At 39.9% G+C, this 22,008-nt stretch overlaps 1 protein-coding gene across 1 annotated transcript in view; it reads left to right on the top strand.

The window, feature by feature from the left end:
* DCC (DCC netrin 1 receptor) overlaps window positions 1–22,008 on the top strand; it is a 588,079-nt gene that overhangs the window by 552,659 nt on the left and 13,412 nt on the right. Inside the window, 1 exon segment of the mRNA XM_074995966.1 lies at window positions 8,176–8,388. Within this exon segment, the coding sequence (XP_074852067.1) occupies window positions 8,176–8,388 (213 nt within the window).

The following is a 22,008-nucleotide window of genomic DNA, read 5'->3' as shown; positions in this document are numbered from 1 at the left end:
TAGAGTGTCTGCTTCATGTTTGAATCACCTCACTAGGTCTCCCATATGGCTTCTTGGCTTCAGCAAATGTTTTCAGCAAATTGTTCCAGGATTCTATTTCAATCATATCCACTTCTTTGCCTTCATCTGATCATGGGGGCTTTGTTGACAGCAAATGACAACTGAAGATCATACTAGGGAAGGCGCATGAGGTATGTTTGTATCCATTTGAACCACCTAGTGGAAACCCTATGAGACTCTTGCCCAATTGCAGTCACTTTAAAAATAAAATGCATGCACTGCGATAATTCCTTTCAGAGTAATTCCACCTACAGTACTTTGTGGCTAGACATATGATTGATGAGGAGAAAGCAATCTTTGAATAAATAAAGTGCACTGTCATTAGGGAGAGTGTTGCTGTGCAGTCTGCCAAATTAACCAGGCATGAGCATCTCTTTTTGCTCCCACAACCATTTCTAGTTGTCTTCAGGGCTTCTATTGTTGAATTATCTTCCTTCAGCCAAGTATTACAGTTCATCATCTACTGAGAAAAAAAAAACTAAGACAAATAAATTTTAAAAAATTAAGGGCTATGTCAGAATCAACCAGAAATATTTCTGCTTAATTTAATGTAATTGGACCTGGTCTTAGTCTAGCAAATGCAATAAATAAATAAATACATAAATAAAATCCCCAACACCTACACCATCTTTCTTCCAACAATATACCTAATTTTTTTCCACTGGGGAAAAAAATGATGTTCTACTAGTGCTACAGTGAAGACTAGAGGTCCTAACTGAAATGAGGACCGTATTGTGTAAATGCTATACAAAGAGATAGAAATGCTCTGAAAGACTCCATAATCTAAATAGAAAAACAGACAAAGCATGGGAGAAGGCACAGAAGCACGGAGCAGCCCCCATCAAGGAATAAAACTCACACCTCCTAAACTTCAGTCGGGTACAATAACCTCTAGGTCATGACTGGAAGTCATGTTTAAACATAGGTTGGTATAGCCTAGATTTACCTCTGATTTCACGTCTAGGTGGAGCCAACAGCTGCAATTTAAGGTAGGAGTACTTCTCAAAGATATCATGTCATAAAAGGTGTACAATGAATGGATCAAACATCTGACATCATTAAACTTCTCAAATATGTCAAACAAAGAGGTACAGGGCAATAAACCAGAAGATCTGGAAGTACTAGCCCACATACTAAATTATGACTCATTTGGCATCACAGAAACCTGCTGGGGTAAATTTCATGACTAGAATACTAGTTTACTCAAAAAGAAAACCTGATGGTCTGTCAGATATATTAAGGTTATAATGAGAATTGTGATCAATTTCTGTCCATGTTCATTGACAATAGAACATGAAATAATGAGCTTAATCCACATCAAGGGAGATTTGGATTAGTTATTAGGGGGAAAAAGTCTTTCAAATAATAAGGATAGTTAAGCACTGGACTATGTTACCATGGGAGGTTGCTTAATTCCCATGATGTTAGGATTTTAAGAATAGGCTTGACAAACACTGGTCAAGGATAACGTATGTTTATTTGCCCTTGCCTCACCATAGGGGACAGACTATAGAACTTTCCAAATCTTGTACAAGCCTACATTTGTATGATTCTATTAGTCTATGTGCAAATGAAAGAGAAAAGGCAGCATATACAGAAGAGTGCTCAGTCTATGTTAAATTTAACATGGGTCTTCTGCTCTTCTATTGCATCATCAGACCATTCATTCCTTTTGGAATCATAAATAAATAAAAAGCATGACAGTAGCAGAGGATTTTAAGGAGTAAATAAATCTCCTGCAAGGTAAATGGACTTTACCTGGACGTAAAAATGCACTTGAAGCTCTTTAATCCCGCAACCTGAGGAAGCAGGATATTCTGGATTACAGAATTTTCCAGGCTAGGAAGATCACTGGCAGGACAGAGCATGCAGGGGATGGGGGTGGGGTACTTGGTGCCCTGCTCCCCCAAGCACACATGTAGGCCTGTGCTTCCCACCACTTCCAGGCAGTTCCCCCACTTCCCTCTGCCTCCCATTATGGAAGCTGTGGGGAAAAGCTTCAGGAGAAGAGCATCACTGCACTGCCATTCCCCCACCTGGGGAGTAGGGGCAGTGGTGGCATGCAGAGCTGCTTCTTCCTCCCCCTGCCAGTTTCCATGCCACAGTCATTCCCAGATTAGGGATGCCTGGAGTACAGTAGTTCCAAAGCCTCTTGAAATCAATGGGAAGTGTTTTTATTGGGTTTTGGATTAGGTCCCAAGGTATAGCATTTTTCTTTACCTTGTCAAAGCCCTTACTTCAACAGTGAGGACTGCTGGAAACTAGTGCAATGTTTTGTTTGTTTGTTTGTTTGTTTTCATAGTGAGGGTTATCTGAGAGCCTGATTTCCATCAAAATCTTATTTTTAACTACAATATCTGTTCAAGTAATCAGAATTCTTCTGGGATTAGACATTGATGCTGAATTTCATAAGGGCAAATGTCTAGCTTCTAAGTGGGAAATTGAGTTAACTGGATCATATGGTACTAGCAACTCACTCCTCGTCATGCATTATTTAAATAAACTTTCCGACTTCCATCCTCTCTTCCCTCAGGAACCTGAACTAACTGTGAATTGATGGTTCTCATTAGGTTTTCAAGGCTGTATGTTTTATTTTTTTATACTCCCTTCTCAAATACTAGACATATTCATCAAGCAACTTACTTTTGATATTTACAGCCCAAGCCTAGCCTTCTAATTTTTATGGACCCGTCTGTCCCTTGCATTCAATTTTAAGAGTCAAACTGTCCCCCATCAAGCCTTTTGTATAATAAAAGTTATGGTAGTCTTCAGATTTTGCAAACGAGCTTCCCTTCCTCTATCCATCACCATCTTTTATTTTTAGTCCAGTTGGATTTATACAAAAAACTTTCTCAGGAGCCTAATGACTGTTAGTATTAAAACTACTTCTTTCTGCATGGCTGGTGCCAATGGACCATGTTTTTCTCTCTATGGCCATAAACTCAGAAGATAGCTGGCAGGTTAGTGGAGGTAATAATATGTGTCTGTTCTTGCATGTCTGTGCATGAGGGTCAGCATCCTCCCAAAGTGGACCTCCAGCACTTGAAAGCCTGGGGCACAGTAGGAGAAGCAGGCTGTTCCTGATAACATGAAAGAAAATTATGAAGAAAAAGAGACAGAGGGGTGGATTTTTCCCTCCACTGAGCACTGCCCTGAGCAAGGAGACCGTGTCAGAGAGACAACCTCTAAGTCACAATTTGCCATTTTCTCCCATTGGTAGCAGCCAATGTCCAAGTCATTCTCCATTACCCTGTTTGCCAACCTGCTCCCATAGCACTGGTTCAGCCCTGGGCACCAAGATAGGGATTTAAGTGGTGTGCTTATTCCCCTTCACTGACATGTGATCCAAGCCAAAACCTACTCCAAAGAGAACAGTGGAGGAAGAAGCCTTGAAGTCTCAAAACACAGAGCCAGGGAGGGAGCAGAAGGGAAGCAGGATGGAGATGCAGATAGTGGCACAGTTATGCAGCGACCACTCAGGTGAGGACAAGGAAACTTTCCAACTACCCCATAAACTTTTGCAAACTACAAATGATTGTGACCTTGATCACATATCATAGTTAGTCTCCTCTGCCTGTAGTTCCAAATTGCTGGAAATGTCTGCAATATTGCATCAGGAGCAGATGAAAGGTTTCTGGAACAAAACTCCTCATTTCCATTTTTCAAAATTATTTTGCCACTGAGTAGGTTGTAATTACTTACATACATTGACATTAATTATTATAAGATGTCTTGAGATTTGTCTTGGCTCTGTAATTGCATATTATTTCTACAATGAGTTCTGGATTTTGAAAGCCACAAGACCCTCTAGAGTATTTTCATCCCCAGTATTACAGCTAGGCCTGATACGTAAGCATCAGGCACGTTGTTTTTTGTAGTAGAAAGATGAGCTGCTTAGGGTCTTTGTTTCTTTTGCTTTCTGGGCTCCTGCCACAAGATTAACTGTTGAATTATGAGCCATTCCAGCTGGCGCAGGTACTAAGGAACTTTTTTTCTGAATCAAGACTGCACAAATCTAGTTTACTCAAAATAAAAACCATGTAAGCAGTATATAAGTGACCAACACACCACAGAGGGAGGTGCATATATGGTTCACAATGGTAAATAGGTTGAGAACCACTGCTCTGTTCAATGGGGTGGGATTTGGGAACTCCTTATGAATACCACAGAGCCCAAGCTTTCTGTGAATTTGCCTGTGATGCAGGGTTTGCAGTGGGAAAGTTGAGAGACTGTGTAGATCCACTTTCCATATGCTTTTCATGGAGTGTACACACAATGATGTTACAAGCTACTGAAGCAGTGGTCACCATTCTGTGACAGGGGAGAGGGGATTCCTGGACATCTTGCTCTTTAGTATACTGTGTACCAGAACCATAACATAACCTCGGTCTTGGAAGATCATATTCCACCAATTCCCCCCTAGATAACTCAAGCTAGCTGGTCTTGTTATGGTAGGTATGGATGGCTATGATTTGTTCTTGGAGACATTTATTACTTCCAAATTAAAATTCTCCTCTTAAGAACAAAAAAATCTGTTCCCTCCAGCCTCATATTTTTGATTAATCTCTTGGCAGAGCAACTTCCTTCAATGAGTGATATCCTTGAAAGATGACCTGTAGTATGCTTACAGTAATGGTTTTCTGATAGTGCAGTATTGCATGCCCATATACTACTGCAAAGACCAGTACACTCAGTGACTTGGAGCCAGCACTAGACTGAGGATTCAAATTTTTTTCCAAAATGCAAAAAACTCTGTAAAATTAGATTTCACCCTGAGTCTGCTGAAGGGAATGATAAAACTTCCAATGTCTTCAATGGGGTCAGCACTTCACACCCAGCATGCACATAGATTAACTGACATTTGATCTGACTGCCTTCTTCCCACTTTGTATGCCTCAATCCCTTCACATGCAGAAGCAACAAGATATCTCTTTCTCAAGCAGTTGCTCAGCTCCTGGGATTTGGTTCTTCTGCATAAACAACATAACTCTCACTCTAAAAAGATCCATAACCAAGAAATGAATGGGCACAGAAAATGAATGACCGTCAGCTGTGCAGGTGATCTAATGAAACTATGGCAGAGCAGTATGAGGAAACTTGATCTGTGCCATTGGTTATAAAGTGCATGTTCTGTGGATAGCATTTCTTGTATCATTTGCTGGGCATTCCAATGAGATAATTCCATGTTTCAAAAAAGAAAACTTACTCTTTATTAAGGGTAGGTCTTCATAGCAAAGGTATTTCAAAGTAACAGCTGATATTTTTAAATAACTATCATCTACACAATGCAAGTGCTATTTTGAAATAATTTAAAAATAGCAGTTGGCTGATTTTGAACTTGCTAAACCTCATAGTACAAGAAAGAGCTCCTATTTCAAAAGAGCTATGTTGAAATAGGTGTTGTTAAGACATGGAATAGAGCCATTTTAAAATAAACCCAAAGAACCCATGGAGTGTCTACACAAAAAAGTGCGCTCTTTCGCTCTGACTCCCAGAGGAGGAAGAGTGCCTTTTTCCAAAAGATTATTTTGCAAAAAATATGTGTAGATGCCCCAGGGCCCCCTTTTTTTGAAAGAGCAGTCCTCATAGTGTCAGATTTTTCATTCCCCAGCCCATTCTTTTGAAAGAGATGGGACTGTGTGGATGCTCTCTATCAAAAGAGCAGATCGATTTTTTGATTTGCTTTTTTGTGTGCGGACGCCCTCTTTTGAAAGAAGTTTTTTCAGAATGGATTTGCTGGAAAAACTTCTTTCAAAAAATCATTGTAGTGTAGACATAGCCTATGTGTAGACATAACCTACACCTCCAGACACTGTATTTCGAAATGGAAAACGCTATTTCAAAATGCATTTTTATGTGCCCCAGCATTATTCCCAAATAAGCTATTCTAGAGTAGCTCTTCCAGAATTGTTTATTTTGAAATAAGGCTACGGTATAGACATACCCTTAGGCTGAGTCTACACTACAATGATCTTTCAAAAGATGTGTCTACTCTTGCTTTTTTTCAAAGGAAGCACTCTTCCTGGTATGCTTATCTCATGGAACTGGAAAGGACCTTCAGAGGTCATTGAGTCCACTCCCCTGCCCTCACAGCAGGACGCATCCCCATCAGATATTTTTTTAAAAATATATAAATCTGTTTGCTCCTTAAATGGCCCCCTTAGAGATTGAGCTCATAACCCTAAGTTCAGCAGGCTAATGCTCAAGCCACCAAGCTATACCTCCATCCCTGGCAGTAGAAGAGGGCTTCCAGAAGAAGAGCCACATTCTTTCGATTTCGGAGTGAAAGAGTGCAGTTTGTGTGTGGATGCTCCATGTGCTCTTTTGAAAGAGAGTCTCATTTTCTGAGATAACTTGCTAGTGTAGATGCAGCCTTACAGATCTATGTATAGAGACTGAGCAATTATAGCTAGTTTTGCAGCCATGTGTACACAGACTGATTTTCTTTGTTTCCTACTCACAACTTGTACTCCTCTCTGCAAGTTTCATGTTGATTGGTACAAATACACAATCAGTTTTACATTCCATGATTCTTAATTCAAATCCTTGCATCAGAGCTCAACTCACCTGATGTTTTATCCTTTTTAAGTTAAAATGAAGCCCGAGTATGACTGTGTGAATAACTTCAGTTGGTTACAGTATTTAAACAGTTGCCTTTAACCAGTTCAGAAGCTTTGGCACAGTCATGTCACATCTCTTTTATCCTGACACTCTTCTTTGAAATCATCGCTCAACAGGTTTTTTGGTAGTTCCATTTGCAATACTATACACATTCTCAATGACAGACCATGCTGTTGCTCAGTGACCATGCTGAAAAGGCCTAACCAATTGTAATCACAATGAAATGATCAGTCTGGCTACAAACAAGACAAAAATATTCATCCACTAACATTTATCCTTTCACTTCATTTTTCTTTCACAGTACTTTAACCAGATTTGTAACTCTGTTTTGGCAGAGAATGTTCATGACAGAGGTAATTTTTGAGAGTCTGTTATAAGAAACACTCTAGAATATAGAGCAACCTTGATTTATATTTGAAGGTTGACATGGAGTGTTTAAATCACAGAAAAATTGACTTTGGGTATAGGATAATAAAACATCAACAGACTGCTTTGGCAAAGAGAATATTACTGCTGTCTCAAGGAAAAATGGCATTGGTGTTTGGTTAAATAGAAATTAAGTCCTTTCTTTGTGGTCAACTCTCATTAACTGTGGCTGTAACAATAATATAGGGGAGAGTGTAATGAGTTCCAGCAGACTTGATTTGTTTCACTATCCCTCTGGTATATTATGACGACACTACTTACGTGGCATTACTTGGGTCCTTCGGGGCAGGTGGCTGAGGATGTGGAGGGCTCAAGGCAGGAGGTTGCAGATGTGAGGAGCGCAGGAGGTGAGGAGGGGCTCAGATCAGGGACAGAGGGTGCAGAAGGCAGAGCAGAGGCTTGTGACAGTTCTCAGAGGAGGGATTGGAATTGCAGGAGTCAAGGCAGCAGGTAAGGATGTGGGGGGGGCAAGGGCCTCAGGGCAAAGACTGGGGGCTCTTCCAGCTTCTCACCGGGGCTAGCCCAGATCAACAGGGGCTGCGCTGGCCACCCACCAGCTGCTTCCCAGTGAGGATTGCACAACCACACCCTGACCTTGCTTTAGGGTTAAGGATAGAAGGAAGCTGCCTGATTTGGTGATCCTAACTCTTACATTTAAGAACAGTTCTTGAACAAATGGACTCATGGATGGATGGACACACAGATGCACAAACTCTCTAAAATATGTAGTAGATTTTGGTTGATTTTCAGTATTTAAAAGACACCCAGATCCAGTACTAATGGGAACATGTGAAGTTTGTATACAAATAAAATACACAGAGGGAGATATAAATGCTATTTTCATCACTACGTTTGAAGGAAAATTTACTGCAGTGCTAAGGCATATGGTTGCTTTTAGAAATATTTCTTATCTTTTAATTCAGCTATTATTACCTTTTTTATGAAGGGTTTACATGTATCTTACAGCTCTTCAAAGGTTAAAGGTTCTCTTTGAGAAATGATCAAGGAAGTAAGAAATAGGACTTGGAAGACTGACCAATAACAGTTCATTTTATTGTTCCTTTACAGCGGTCAGTGAAGGACCAGTCCCTCAGCAGCCATCCATGCTACCACAGACACAGCCTGAACATTCCAGCAATGAGGACGCCCCAAGCAGAACAATCCCCACAGCCTGTGTCCGGCCTACGCACCCTCTCCGCAGCTTCGCCAATCCCTTGCTACCTCCACCAATGAGTGCAATAGAACCGAAAGTCCCTTATACACCACTTTTGTCTCAAACAGGTAATAAATGAGGAAAGAATTATTAAGAATATTTATTAGCCACTAAGGTGCAGTATTCTAGTACAGGTGCAGGGATTATCTATCATTGTATGCGCCCCAGCCTTCAGAATAATATCTGAGATGGGAAACTGAGACATACAGAGAGCCTATTAAAAAGAAAATATATCTTGCATTTTGTGTCTTATATTTTAAAGAAGTTTATTTAAGTTCCTGTAGAAAGAGAAAATAATTCACACCATTTTATGATAATATTTCCAGCAGTTAATTGTGTCTTTCTAGAATGGAAATTAAAAATAAGGGAATAGTTTAAATTTAGAGTCAACTAATAAGGGAAAGGAATTAAATAAATAAGGAGCCAAATGAATCAGTTGGTCTTATTTCAAGTTTCATATTTTCTACAATAAATTAAACCAAAGCCAAATGCTTGGCTCCTGTTTCGAGGTTTACTTTGTTGATAACAAAAGGATTATGTCTATATGCCATAAAAACTGCCTGGAATCCAGTCCTGACAGCAAACTTATTAAAAATAAAAATCAAATATGCAAGGAAGGAGAAGAAATAGAAAACAATTACCAGAAAAAGCATTAGAAGATGAGAAAGATTCATGTAAGACTTTTCTTTAAATTCTTGAATTGCCTCCCTGCACCATGGGTCCAAGGGCAAAGGGATAATTTTGCACTGCTACAGACGGGCAAATATGGGCTGATTTTTTTATTCTCTTGGCAGTTCTGAAAAATAGGGGGAAAAATTCAGTTTCTATCGAAATAAACCAGAAATGCTAGAAAATATTGGTAAATTGAAATTCCCTCTTTTGGATCCAACCAAATATTTTTGACTCAAACCATTTTGTTTCCAGGTATTTTACATTGGTTTGTATATTTAACCCAAAGTTGTTGGATGTGGAGAGGTTGGTGGTGGGCCTTCCTGGAGCTCATAAGCCAGTGATTCATGTGACTGGAAAACCAGCTTTGAATCCCTGCTCTAGAACACACATTTGAACCCAATTTCACCCCATCCCATGCTATGGGGATAATTCATCTTGGTCTCTCCAGTTGAAGCTCCACAACTGTGTAGAAAATACTTGAATAGTCATTTGCCCAGAGAGAGAGAGAGAATCACTTCAGAACCATTTATTTGCTGTTTAGGATGTTCACTCATCTGAGGTAGACTCAAGTTCAAGTCTCTGCTCCAATGACTATTTACAGAACAACTTCAACAGGAGAGACTGAGAGTCAACCTTCAACCCTGCCTTGCAACAAAGGAGTGGAAAGAGTAGAGTCTTTAGTCCATCCTCCACAATGCACCATCCAGCACAGTGGAGCTATCATAGGGGAGGTTAGTTATTTGTTGCTGGTATGGAGCTTTTCTAAAGAAAGATTCCCTTCATCTGCTTCTCCTATGCTAGCACAACTACTCATCATCCCATATTCTGGACAGTTATTTCACAATGCTTCTATAACACATTAAGCTAAGGAGGTGGGCTAGGTAAGTGGCTAGTGCATTGGCCTTGTAAACCCAGGGCTTTGAGTCCCCCCCCTCCCAAAAGGGGCCTGGGTCAGCTTAGATTTAAAACAAAAATCTTTCAGGGGTGGTAGCAGGTCTTGCTTTGAGTGCAGGGGACTGGACTTAAGGACTTCTGAAAGTCCCTTTTAGTTCTATAAAAAATAAATGCAATAAAAGGACAAAAGTTTTATAACATAAGGTTTACATTATACATATTTTGCACATCATATGAGCACAATCCAAGAATCCTTACCTGAATGATTCTAATGCGAGTTGTGCTGTAGATGTCAATAACATTATGTGGTAAATAAGGACTACTTGTGTGAATAAGTTTTGCAGGTTGGAACCAATATTGATAATTCACACTATGCAGCTTGGAGGGTTACTCAATTTGGTAGAATAACCTTCAGCTCAGAAATTTCAGGTCTGCTGAATTCTGTTCTGTTTTCTGATGTTGCTTTCTGCACATAGGGTTCTTGCCACACAGCAGCTATGTCTACACTAGAAGCATACATCAACTGAAGTTACTGTCAGCAGGGAAATCTCGACAGAACCTCTAGCATCTACACACAACTTGCTCTGTTGACAGAGAATTGCCAGACTACACTGTTGTTTGGTGCCAGAAAGTGGAATGGCAGCTCTGCAAAGAGGGCTGCCTGGCAACCAGAAGTCCTCTCTGTCCACAGACAAGTCTACACTGAACTTCCATTGACAATACTCTGTTATACCTCAGATTTTTGAGGAATAATACTGTCCAGGCAAATGCAGAGTTCTGTTGAAACTCTGTCGACAGAATACTTTAAGTGTGTAGAATCTCCCAGAGTTATGTGAATAGAAGGCCACCTTCTGTCAACAAAACTCACTAGTGTGTAGACAGCCAATGTTACCTAACTGTGATTACAAGGCTACAAAAAATCACCAGATTTTTACAATGAACACCTGCCATTCTTCCTTAGGTAATTCAGTTTTCGGCTGAAGATGTTACAGAGGTTCCTAAATCTGAGCCAGCCTTTTTAGGCGACAAATCTGAGGAACTCACTCAGATTGAAGTGACATTAGAGGAGGTTTTGGAATTAATTGATAAGCTGAATAGTAACAAGTCTCCAGGACCAGACGGCATTCACCCAAGGGTTCTGAAAGAACTCAAATGTGAAATTGCGGAGTTATTAACAGTGGTTTGTAACCTATCCTTTAAATCCACTTTGGTACCAAATGACTGGAAGACGGCCAATATAACACCAATATTTAAAAAAGGCTCTAGAGGAGATCCTGGCAATTATAGACCGATAAGTTTAACATCAGTACCAGGCAAATTAGTAGAAACACTAGTAAAGAGTAAAATTGCAAGGCACATAGAAGAGCACGAATTGTTGGGCAAAAGTCAGCATGGTTTCTGCAGAGGGAAGTCGTGTCTGTCTAATCTATTAGAATTCTTTGAAGGGGTTAATAAACATGCGGACAAGGGGCACCCAGTGGACATAATATACCTAGATTTCCAGAAAGCCTTTGACACGGTCCCACACCAAAGGCTTTTATGTAAATTAGGTGGTCATGGGATAGGAGGAAAGGTCCTTTCATGGATCGGGAATTGGTTAAAAGACAGAAAACAAAGGGTGGGAATAAATGGTAAATTTTCACAATGGAGGAGGGTAACTAGTGGTGTTCCCCAGGGGTCAGTCCTGGGACCGATCCTGTTCAACTTGTTCATCAATGATCTAGAAAATGAGGTAAGCAGTGAGGTGGCAAAGTTTGCAGATGACACCAAGTTGTTCAGGACAGTCAAAACCAAAACAGATTGTGAAGAACTACAAAAAGATCTCAGCAAACTGAGTGATTGGGCAGCAAAATGGCAAATGAAATTTAATGTGGGTAAGTGTAAGGTAATGCACATTGGAAAAAATAACCCAAATTACACGTACTACATGATGGGGTCAAATTTAGCTACGACAGATCAGGAAAGGGATATTGGAGTTATAGTGGATAGTTCTCTGAAGACATCCACGCAGTGTGCAGCGGCAGTTAGTAAGGCAAATAGGATGTTAGGAATTATTAAAAAAGGGATCGATAATAAGACAAAAGATATCATACTTCCCCTATATAAAACTATGGTACGCCCACATCTCGAGTACTGCGTGCAGATGTGGTCTCCTCACCTCAAAAAAGATATATTGGCATTAGAAAAGGTTCAGAAAAGGGCGACTAAGATGATTAGGGGCTTGGAAAGGGTCCCATATGGGGAGAGGCTAGAGAGACTGGGACTTTTCAGTTTGGAAAAAAGGCGATTGAGGGGCGATATGATAGAGGTATATAAAATCATGAATGGTGTGGAGAAAGTGAATATAGAAAAATTATTTACCTTTTCCCATAATACAAGAACTAGGGGACACCAAATGAAATTGATGGGTAGTAGGTTCAAAACTAATAAAAGGAAATTTTTCTTCACACAGCGCACAGTCAACCTGTGGAACTCCTTGCCCGAGGAGGCTGTGAAGGCCAGGACTCTATTAGGGTTTAAAAAAGAGCTTGATAAATTTTTGCAGGTTAGGTCCATAAATGGCTATTAGCCAGGGATAAAGTATGGTGCCCTAGCCTTCATAACAAGGGCAGGAGATGGATGGCAGGAGATAAATCACTTGATCATTGTCTTCTGTTCTCCTTCTCTGGGGCACCTGGCATTGGCCACCGTCGGCAGATGGGATGCTGGGCTCGATGGACCTTTGGTCTGACCCAGTATGGCCATTCTTATGTTCTTATGTTCTTATGTTCTTCAGACAGAAGCAAAGAAACCATACAGTACTGAAAAGTCTTTTTCTTTTGCCACCTATTACTAGTAAATGATATATTTATATATGACAGGGTCTATTCATCATAATGTAATAGTACAAGTTTATCTACAAATGGCCAAATCCTGATGATCATGCTACATGAAAGAATCTACTTATATGAATAAAAATTCTTCCTTAAGTAAGGCATTTAGGGTTTCACATGTAATCTTCATCTGAAAGCATGAGAGTAAATGGACAATCTCCATTCCATACGCCACTGTGTCTATGGTAATTTCTCCTTTCAAATCATGGACATAGACATTTAAACAATTTGCATTAGTCCTCTTTCAGGTTAAATAGAAAATGTTTGATGGAGTGTTGAGCTTACCACATTATAAATCTGACAAATTCTACAAATGGCCAGGAAAGGAGGTTTTTTTTAAAAAAATTCCTAACATAGGCATTTCTTTTAACAGTTGCAATGATCAGCTGGACTTTAAATGAACCTGGGTTAGCAAGCCATTTGTCTTCTGTAGCTGTAAGTGTGCTGTAAGGGAGAAGAAAATGTGACCTTTCAAACAGTGCCTTTTATACTGTATCACAGTTTATAACTTAGCCCTTGTATTTTTGTAGTTGCTAAAGTGCTGTATTCTATTGCCCCTTTACTTATTTCTGCAGAATATTTATATGCAGAAGTAAAAATTCCCATCTTTTCAATCTTCCATGGACCAACATGTAGAGCTTTATATAGCATCAAAATTGGTATACCCAGCCTCGTCTGCAGCTGCAAAAAATGGTGTGCGGATATCCACATCCACAGATGTGGGTACACACAGATATCATGTAGATATCCACCTACTTGCAGGGTTCTAGATATGAAATTTGTATCCGCATCCATATCCACAAAAATGAGCCAGGCACATCTGCATCCACATCCATGAGTGCGGACCGCCCACAATTATAAATGGCTGTCTGCAGATTTGCATGGCTCTATCAGTATGCTAGTGGATATGACAAAACTAAAAAGTGCATCATTATCATCCAGCACAATTAAGGGTTTTATTTGCCCCCACCCCTTACCATTTGTAAAGTACTAATCACAGCTTAGCTAGCTATGACCATGGCAGGGCTCAAACCTGCAATCTTCTGAGCTGTAGTGAACTACCTGATTTATTAGGCCACACAGCCCAATGCCCAAGGTATCTGGCTTCATATCAGAAGATTGCAGGGTCAAGTCCTGCTGTGATTGCAGCTGGATATTACCTGGGAGCTGTATGGAAAGATTGCGAGGAATGTGGATTGAGTTGCATTTTCTGGCTCATCAGGAAATCTTGTATTCTTGGCATAACCTTTATTTTTGGCAAGCAGTAATCTAGCAAGTATGCAAAACTATATTAAAAAGTAGTAAATTATGATGACATAATTTATTACTTTTTAAAATGTGTAGGTGTTAATATAAGTCCCTTCCAGCTAGGGTTAGTATGATTAGTACAAGTTTCCACCTATGCCTGGTAATAACCACACCACTAACTGCCTTCTTTAGAGGGTCCCATAATATACCTAAGGAAATTAGTTCAGTGTGGTGTTTGCTGTTACAGTCACTTTTCTTCCTCTTCATGAAGAAGTCACAGAAAGAAACCAGAATAAAAAGAAAGAAAACAAAAATCACACCCACAGAAATTAGAGGTAAGATCAACATGAAGCAACTGATTTAATATTACTTAGTTAATACCATGCCTTAGGAATCCCACACACTCAAAGGTCCCTATATGCTATATCTACACTATCAGCTTGAGTGTTATTCCCTACTTCTGCATGCGCGTGCGCACACACACACACACTAACTCTTCTCAGCCAAGTGTGAGTGTCATTTAACAGTGTACGGACAGAAGTGAAGACGTGGCAACATGACAAACCCACTTGAATCCAGTGGGTACCTATTCCACGTGGCTAACCTATGTTTCCACTGCCACTCCATGAGCCACATAGATGTTTTTTTTCTTGCATTGATGTGATGGAAACTAGCAGAATAATAGGAGTGTGAGAAGGGGAATCATTCCCCTGACTCATAGTGTAGCTGTAGCTTAACTTGCTGTTACGGCTGGAAAAATGACAACATCTTAGCCAACAGACCTGCTCCCTCTCTCATCTTTCTTGTACAAAGTAAGTAAGTTGCAGGGCTGCTACTAGCAAGCAGCCTTTTTTACCAAATGTGGACTGGCTACAGAGCTTCCTTCTCAGGCTATATCTAGATTACAGGTATTTGTCAACAGAATTTTTTGTTGGAAGATATCTCCCAACAAAACTTCTGTTAACAGGTCATGGTCAAACTGCCAAGCAGATTGCAAGAGCGACCCATTGTGTTGCCAGAGAGCGACCGGACTGCAAAACAGACAACCAGAACCACAGCAAACAGGGCTGCCCAGTGTCCCAGAAGCCCTGTCTGTTGACAGAGGGCTCCTGGAACACCCAGCCTGGCTTTCTGTCGACTGATCTTTGTTGACAGAGACATTATTCCTTGTGGGGAGTGGGCTACAGCTGTCAACAAAAGTGCTGCATTCTGTTGATTTACTGTCAACAAAACACCTTGAGAATCTGGAAGCTCCACAGGTTTGGTTGGCAAAACAGCCATTTTGCTGGCAAAAACCTGTTATGTAGAGATATCCATAGAGAGATGCAAACACCAGATATGTTCAATACAAGACCCTTTAAACTTCTGCCACATATTGTTGAATTGAGATCCACTGTTTCATTATATATGTCTAAAAAATCTTTCTTAAAAAAAGAAACTTAGCAAATAGTGATCACTTACTTACAAATGCAAAACTCCATGAGACTATGTCATCACAGTCACCTCCAGCACTGGCCAGTACAGTTTTTACCTCCCCTTGTTATACAAATTTATTTAATCTTCTGTTATATACATGCATTAGTCTCTCGTTATCCTGATAACTCTCCTCCACCATCAACACAGAGTTAGTGTTAATTTAAACTGGTCTTTTCAAGCTTTTTAGTTATTTTATCTTTCTTTTTCTTACAGTGATGATTACTGTAATTTCTTACACAAGTGCAGTTCTACTTATCCTAATGCTGTTAAATGTTATCAGAACAGACACTTAAAATTCACATCAGGCTTCTATTAACCGTGCCTTTACTCCCAGTACTGTTTTTATGTCTGCTCTATCCCTCTTTCCCTTTTCACACCACCAAATTTCCTCCAATTTCACCCCTTCCATGGAATGTCTAAAATTTTGCATTGTTTTCATATAGGTGTGCACGTATTTTCCGTAACAGAACTGAAAAAAATAAACCAATGCAAAATAGGTGGAATTTAGTGCTATAGGTATCAGCTGGTACCATACATCATTATATATAATCTGATATGTACAATTTATCATTATTTGATTTGTGGTCCTGCTTGTATTGCTGGGCTTGGTTTGTCATCTTCATTAAGTTCTGGAGTAGGAGGTGTTGTTACTTCAGCGTGGTCAGGAGTATTCATGTATCAGCAATGAATGGTCCTGTGGCACCTTATAGACTAACAGAAAAGTTTTGAGCATGAGCTTTCGTGAGCAAAGACTCACTTCATCAGATGCTAGTCATGGAAGTCTGCTGGTCCTTAATCATGTTCAGAGAGCAGGTAAAAGTATGCAGACATGTTTATACTACCATTTATATCAGCAAAGCTTATGGCAGTCAGGGGTGTGAAAAATGCAACCCTGAGTGACATGGGACCTCTGGAGCTCAGATCATGAGCCTCTATTGCTTGAGCTAAAAGCCAGCTGGCTATTAGCTCAGGCTGCAGTGAAGATTCATTCTTTCTCTCTGTAAGTGGGCTAGGTGCCACTACATGGGACAGCAAACCACAGCCATTAGGTTTGTGGCTTCCAGTAATATGCACAGTGCTGTATTGGCATCTGCTGAAATAACTAGCATTTTCTGAACATGTTAACCTCACGATATGGTTAGTTTAGCCATAACCATCCTGTTAAAAACCTCACCCCTTCTAGGTCTCCCAGTCCATCTTCCTGCTCTTGGGAGCTGCACCTGCTGCAGGATCCTCCATCTTGGCTGTATAAGAATGTTCAGGCTGTCCCTCCTGATTACCCAAGAACCATAAGGCTCGGGTGACATTCTCCACCTCATGGGCTGTCACCAACTTGTTCCTCTGCAGTGCCACCAATTCCACAGACCCCCAATGCAATTCATATAATGCCTCCTGCAGTGACAAATACCTAAAGAGTAAACAAATATAGGCATGGATGAGATTACCTTAAATAAGGTCTCTATTTGTATCACATGTAGGAAAGGAGCTCCTGGTTGAGGACCAGAGCTCTTTTGCAAAAGCAAATCTTCAGCAAAGCAAATTTGATCAGGAAGAACTGGGGGAGGCTGTCAATCTGTGGAGCAGAACTGCACATAAACACAAAGCAGCAAGATATCATTTAGTGCTGGAATGAATCCAGCTGACACCAATTAATTAACTTTCCAGATAAATCTGTGTATTCTTTTAGAAATGTACCCTTGGAGTCAATATTTCCCATTGCTAATGGAAAATATCAATTAAATCTGATTGTTTTCTTGTACCTAGTTCTGATTCCCACCAATTCAGCTATTAGTTTCTACAGAAAGGCACAAGTTTGTTGCATAAAACTCCGAGAGCACGTCTGGTTCTTTTACTTCTAACTGCTCATCTTGTAATGCTGGTTAGAAATGATAGTTTTAGATTCTCTCAATAAATGATCTAGAATACAGAGTAACAAATGTCTTGAGAATGAAGCACACACTGGTAGAACAGGATGTATGTTAGAAAATGTCTTTGGTAAACTAATGGCAGATCCATATCATTTTGGTGTCAGAATCCTATATTAATTCTCATGAACATTAAAACAAAATAACTCTCACACAATTTTTGAAGTGAGAGACAGTTGTCACTGCTGTTTAAAATCCCTCTTATACACATATACGTGCTTGTTACCCTCCCTACCCTCAATCAAACTTTAAAATTTTTGGCTCCCATGTCATTTTATCAGATCAGAATTCCTCCATTCCACACAGCTACTTTTGATGATGAAGCATTCAGAAGACAAAACAAAAAATCCCATACAAAACAAAACAAAACAAAACAACCCCCCCCAAAAAAACAAAAACAAAACATAAAGAAAAAGAGAATTCAATCTTGCATGTTAATCAGCTGTCTGGCTGCAGTCCAAGAAAATACTTAAGCACATGGTAAGCTTTAAATTCTTGAGTAATTCCAGTATAATCAATAGTGCTATTCGTGCTTTTCAGAAGTTAAAATGAAGCAGGGGCTTAAGTGTTTTTTTAGGATCAAGCCCTGTAGAAACAAATGGGTTGACACCACGTTTTGCCTACTGAGGCAGCAGTCTAGTCTTTTAAAAAAAATTGTATTCTGGAGGCTCATATCTCTTCTGTAGAAAAAAAAATCCTCTTTTGAAAATTTTGGGTATTTTTCCAAACTTTCTACTTTCACAGTGCTGTGAAAGGACAGCATGGCTGGCTTATTTAACATTTGACTCTATTGTAGAGTAGTAAACCTTTCTCAGATATGTGAATATAGATTTGGGATGGTATTAGTTATCATTAACCAGAAACAGCCATTTTGTACTGACAGCTCACTGATTTCATTGCATATTTAAGAAGGAATAATTAACAACCTTTTCCCTATTTGAGAAATAGAAAAGAAAGAAGACAGTGTAAAGTAAAACCCTAAGTCCACGGGTTATACTACAGCACTCTGTCAATAGAAGTCACTGTCGGAAGAGATTTCCCAACAAAACTTCTGCTGACAGAGTGCAGCCACACAAAGAAGCCAACTGGAAGAGCACTCTGCTCTGCCCACAGAGGAGCCAAACTGACAACTGCTGTCTCGACAAAACAGGCACCTGGAAGCACAACAGATTGGGCTGCCCATTGTTGTGGATGCCCTTCTGTCGAGAAAGGTCCCCTGCGGCCATTTACAGTTTTTTGTCAACAGAATCTGTCAACAGCAGTGTTCTGCCTCAAAGCTTTGAGGCACAATGCTGCTGGGAAAAGTTCTGTTTTATTGAGATACAGTTGACAAATATATTTTTTTGTATGCATACTCCATGAGTTTTGTCAACAAAACTGACATTTTGTTAGCAAAACTTGATAGTGTATCCATAGTCTAAGGCCATTTCTACACAGGGAGTACAGGGAGCGAAAGATGCTAATGAGGTGTGGATGCAAATTCCCCACACCTCATTAGCATAACGTCATGTGATTTGGAGTCCGGAAGACCATTCTTCCAGACTCCAAAATGCCATGTAGAAGCACGGCCCCAGGGTAGGGGGCTTCCAGAAGGAAGTCCTCCTTCTGGAGGCCCCTTCTTCCCAACAATATTTGGGAAGAAGGGGCCTCTGGAAGAAGGACTTCCTTCCGGAAGCCCCCCCCCAGCGGCTGCACTTCTACACAGTGTTTTGGAGTCCGGAAGAAAGGTCTGCCAGACTCCAAATCACGTGATGTTATGCTAATGAGGTGCAGGGAATTTGCATGCACGCCTCATTAGCATCTTTCACTCCCTGTATTAGCATGCAACTTCTGAAGGAGGTGGCCTGTGTAGAAACAACCTCAGAGTAACAGAAGTTTTCATGTAATATGCATTTACTTCATATAATGAAATTGTGAAAAATCATGATAATATCCAACTGACGTGTGTAAATAACACCATGTTCCTCCAGTGTATATGTGAAAGGACAGAACAAACATCTTGTATGCTTCAACACTTCAACTGTCATCTTCTATGTGTTAACATTTTAAGTGATTGTTTTCATCTTTGTGTTACACCTCTTGTGAAGACTTATTACATAAAAAGTCTTGCCAACATTACTTCTAAAGTCTTCCAAATGTGAAATTCCATGAAATATCTGGCACCGTAAATTTAAAATTCACAAAATACCCTCTTCTTTTTTCTCTGCTCTCTTTTCCTTTTCAGTTCTTTCCCCCACAAAATCAAAGCAACCCAAATGAAATTTTGCCTCTTTTTAAAGGCATTTTTCCTATGGAATGAGTCAAACCACAGTTTGTTGTCATTTGAGAAAGTCATATTTAAAAGCTCCATTTTTACTTATGTCACTGTCTTTGTATTTATTTCACTTACAGGTAAATCAGTCTTGTCTTCAAATATTTTTCATAGGGTTTCACATTCCACTCCCTTGAGAGGCACTGTCTCACTTAATGGGATCATTCTGCCATGTAGTTACAAACAGGCTCAGAATCACATTGAAACAGCTAGACTGCACATTTTAGCACAGTCAGTATCAAATAAAACGTAAGTCATCTTTGATCCTTTTGGGGTTTCCTGTTGGACTTCTGTGAAACTAAGAGGAAAAAAAGACATCTTCGCACCGTGATATACCTAATCCTCCCCAAGCACCCCTCTACAAATATTTAATTTATTACAATAAAAACCCTTGAATTTATTTATTTCAGGCTAAAAATATAAAGTTTTGTCTGTCACCATCTTTACAGTCAGGAGCATTTGAGACATAGAAAGAAAGTAGTAAATTAAATGTTTACATATCTTTAATATCTTTAATTGTCTACATTGTCCTAGCTATGTGCTGAGAAGTATAACATAAGCACTGCATTCGTTGGGCTGTGCTTGCCCTCTCTTTTCTGTTATTACATAAAATGATGGCTGGTTTTGATTGAAAGAAATTGCTTCTAGATCAGGGTTTTTCAAATTGTGGGTCACAGCTCTTCAGGGTAAGCCTCTGGTGGGTCATAAGATGCTCACAAGTCCCAGGGGCTGTAGTTTTCCATTCCCATCCAATGGGCCAACGCTTCTCACAAATCCTCTTGGCTCATGGCTGGCCTCAGAGTAAGGTGAGCAAGGCAGTTGTATGGGAACCCACCCCTTCAGGGCCCCACGTTCCAATTTAACTGTCAAATCCACCACTCACTGGTCAGACCTAGCTATCGGTGTGCTACCATAGGCACCACACACTGGCTAGGCCCCGCTGTCATTGTGCCACCTTGAGCCCCGCAGACTATTTGGCTGGACCTGACTTGGCTGGGAAAGGCAAACCATGGACACTGGAGTTGTGAACTGCCATTTCTGTGGATGCTCGGGTAAGCCAAACTTCTTGTACCCCACCATTGACTTGCCATGATGAGCTGTAACCTAAAGTTTGATACCCCCGATCTAGATAATTATTTTGGTCTGAAATCATAATGGGACTGCTGTAGCTTACCTAGACTTTTATGGTCTAATTCTGCAGAGTGTCTCTCCATTCTGTCAACATGGCGAGAAAAGGGTCCAGTTCTTACCAAGCTAAAGGCTTAGTTCAGCCCCAGTATATATAATATCTGTTATAGATCCAATATATTTACATTCTGTATTGAGACAGTTTATACTTAAGATTAAGTGGGTACATAAATGTTTTGTAAAATTGGGATCCTGCATTGTAAATGAGGTCCTGATTCAAGAAAAGTTTATGCATGTGATTAACTTTACTACTATTAGCGGTCCCATGGAAATCAAGTACAAGCATTACTGTTTGCAGGACTGATGTTCTTTGGTGTCTGCTGGCAGCTGTTTTCACTTACAAACAAACTCCGTAGATGATGAGTCACTGCTCTTATGTCTTGATTTTTCTTGCAATGGAAAGAGGCTAATTAATTAGTAAACAGCTTGACTTTTTCCTGAGCTTACTTGTTCTGCTTCTTGTAGTCTTTTGAATGTCTGCCTAATTAGTTTTTAAATCCCTCCAGAGCATGTAAACATTCAGTCAGCTTCTGCCTTCTGAACTTAGCAATTTCTTACCTTAAAATGATTCCCAGGTTACAAATTCCCACTTTATGATGAAACAAGGAAAAATGCAGTGTCTGATTACTAGATTAAAATTTTAACTTAATCAAGCATAGTACTTTTTCTCAGTGTTGTTCAATGAAACATTTAAAGGAAAGTTTTAAAAACTGTCTGTGTGAATGAGGTGAAAATTCCACTCTTTGAATCATTTATGAATGAAAAACGAAAACATTTAAAGAGAGGCAGGGAGACAGAGAGAGAGCAACTGAATGTTAAAAAGCACTGGTTATACTCCAGACATATTAGTGTCCTGGGCCAGGGATGGAGAGAAAATAGCTGCATGCCTTCCTAAGGGTCTGATTCAGCCCTAAAAATTCCCTGATCTATACTAGCTGCACTGGAGAAGGTAATGAGAAATTCATTCAGAATTAAAATTGTTGGCATGTTATTTCCTCCAGTACTTTTTCTGGAGTCAGTAGATTCAATTCCAGGAAGTTAAAAATTGGAAACAAATGTTTCAGAAGAAAGTGAAAGAAATCCTATAACGGACAATGATTG

Source organism: Carettochelys insculpta, chromosome 5 (assembly GCF_033958435.1).
Source record: "Carettochelys insculpta isolate YL-2023 chromosome 5, ASM3395843v1, whole genome shotgun sequence".
Lineage (NCBI taxonomy): Eukaryota > Metazoa > Chordata > Testudines > Carettochelyidae > Carettochelys > Carettochelys insculpta.
Note: the sequence above shows the minus strand (reverse complement) of the source record. Positions and strands in the feature narration are given on the sequence as shown.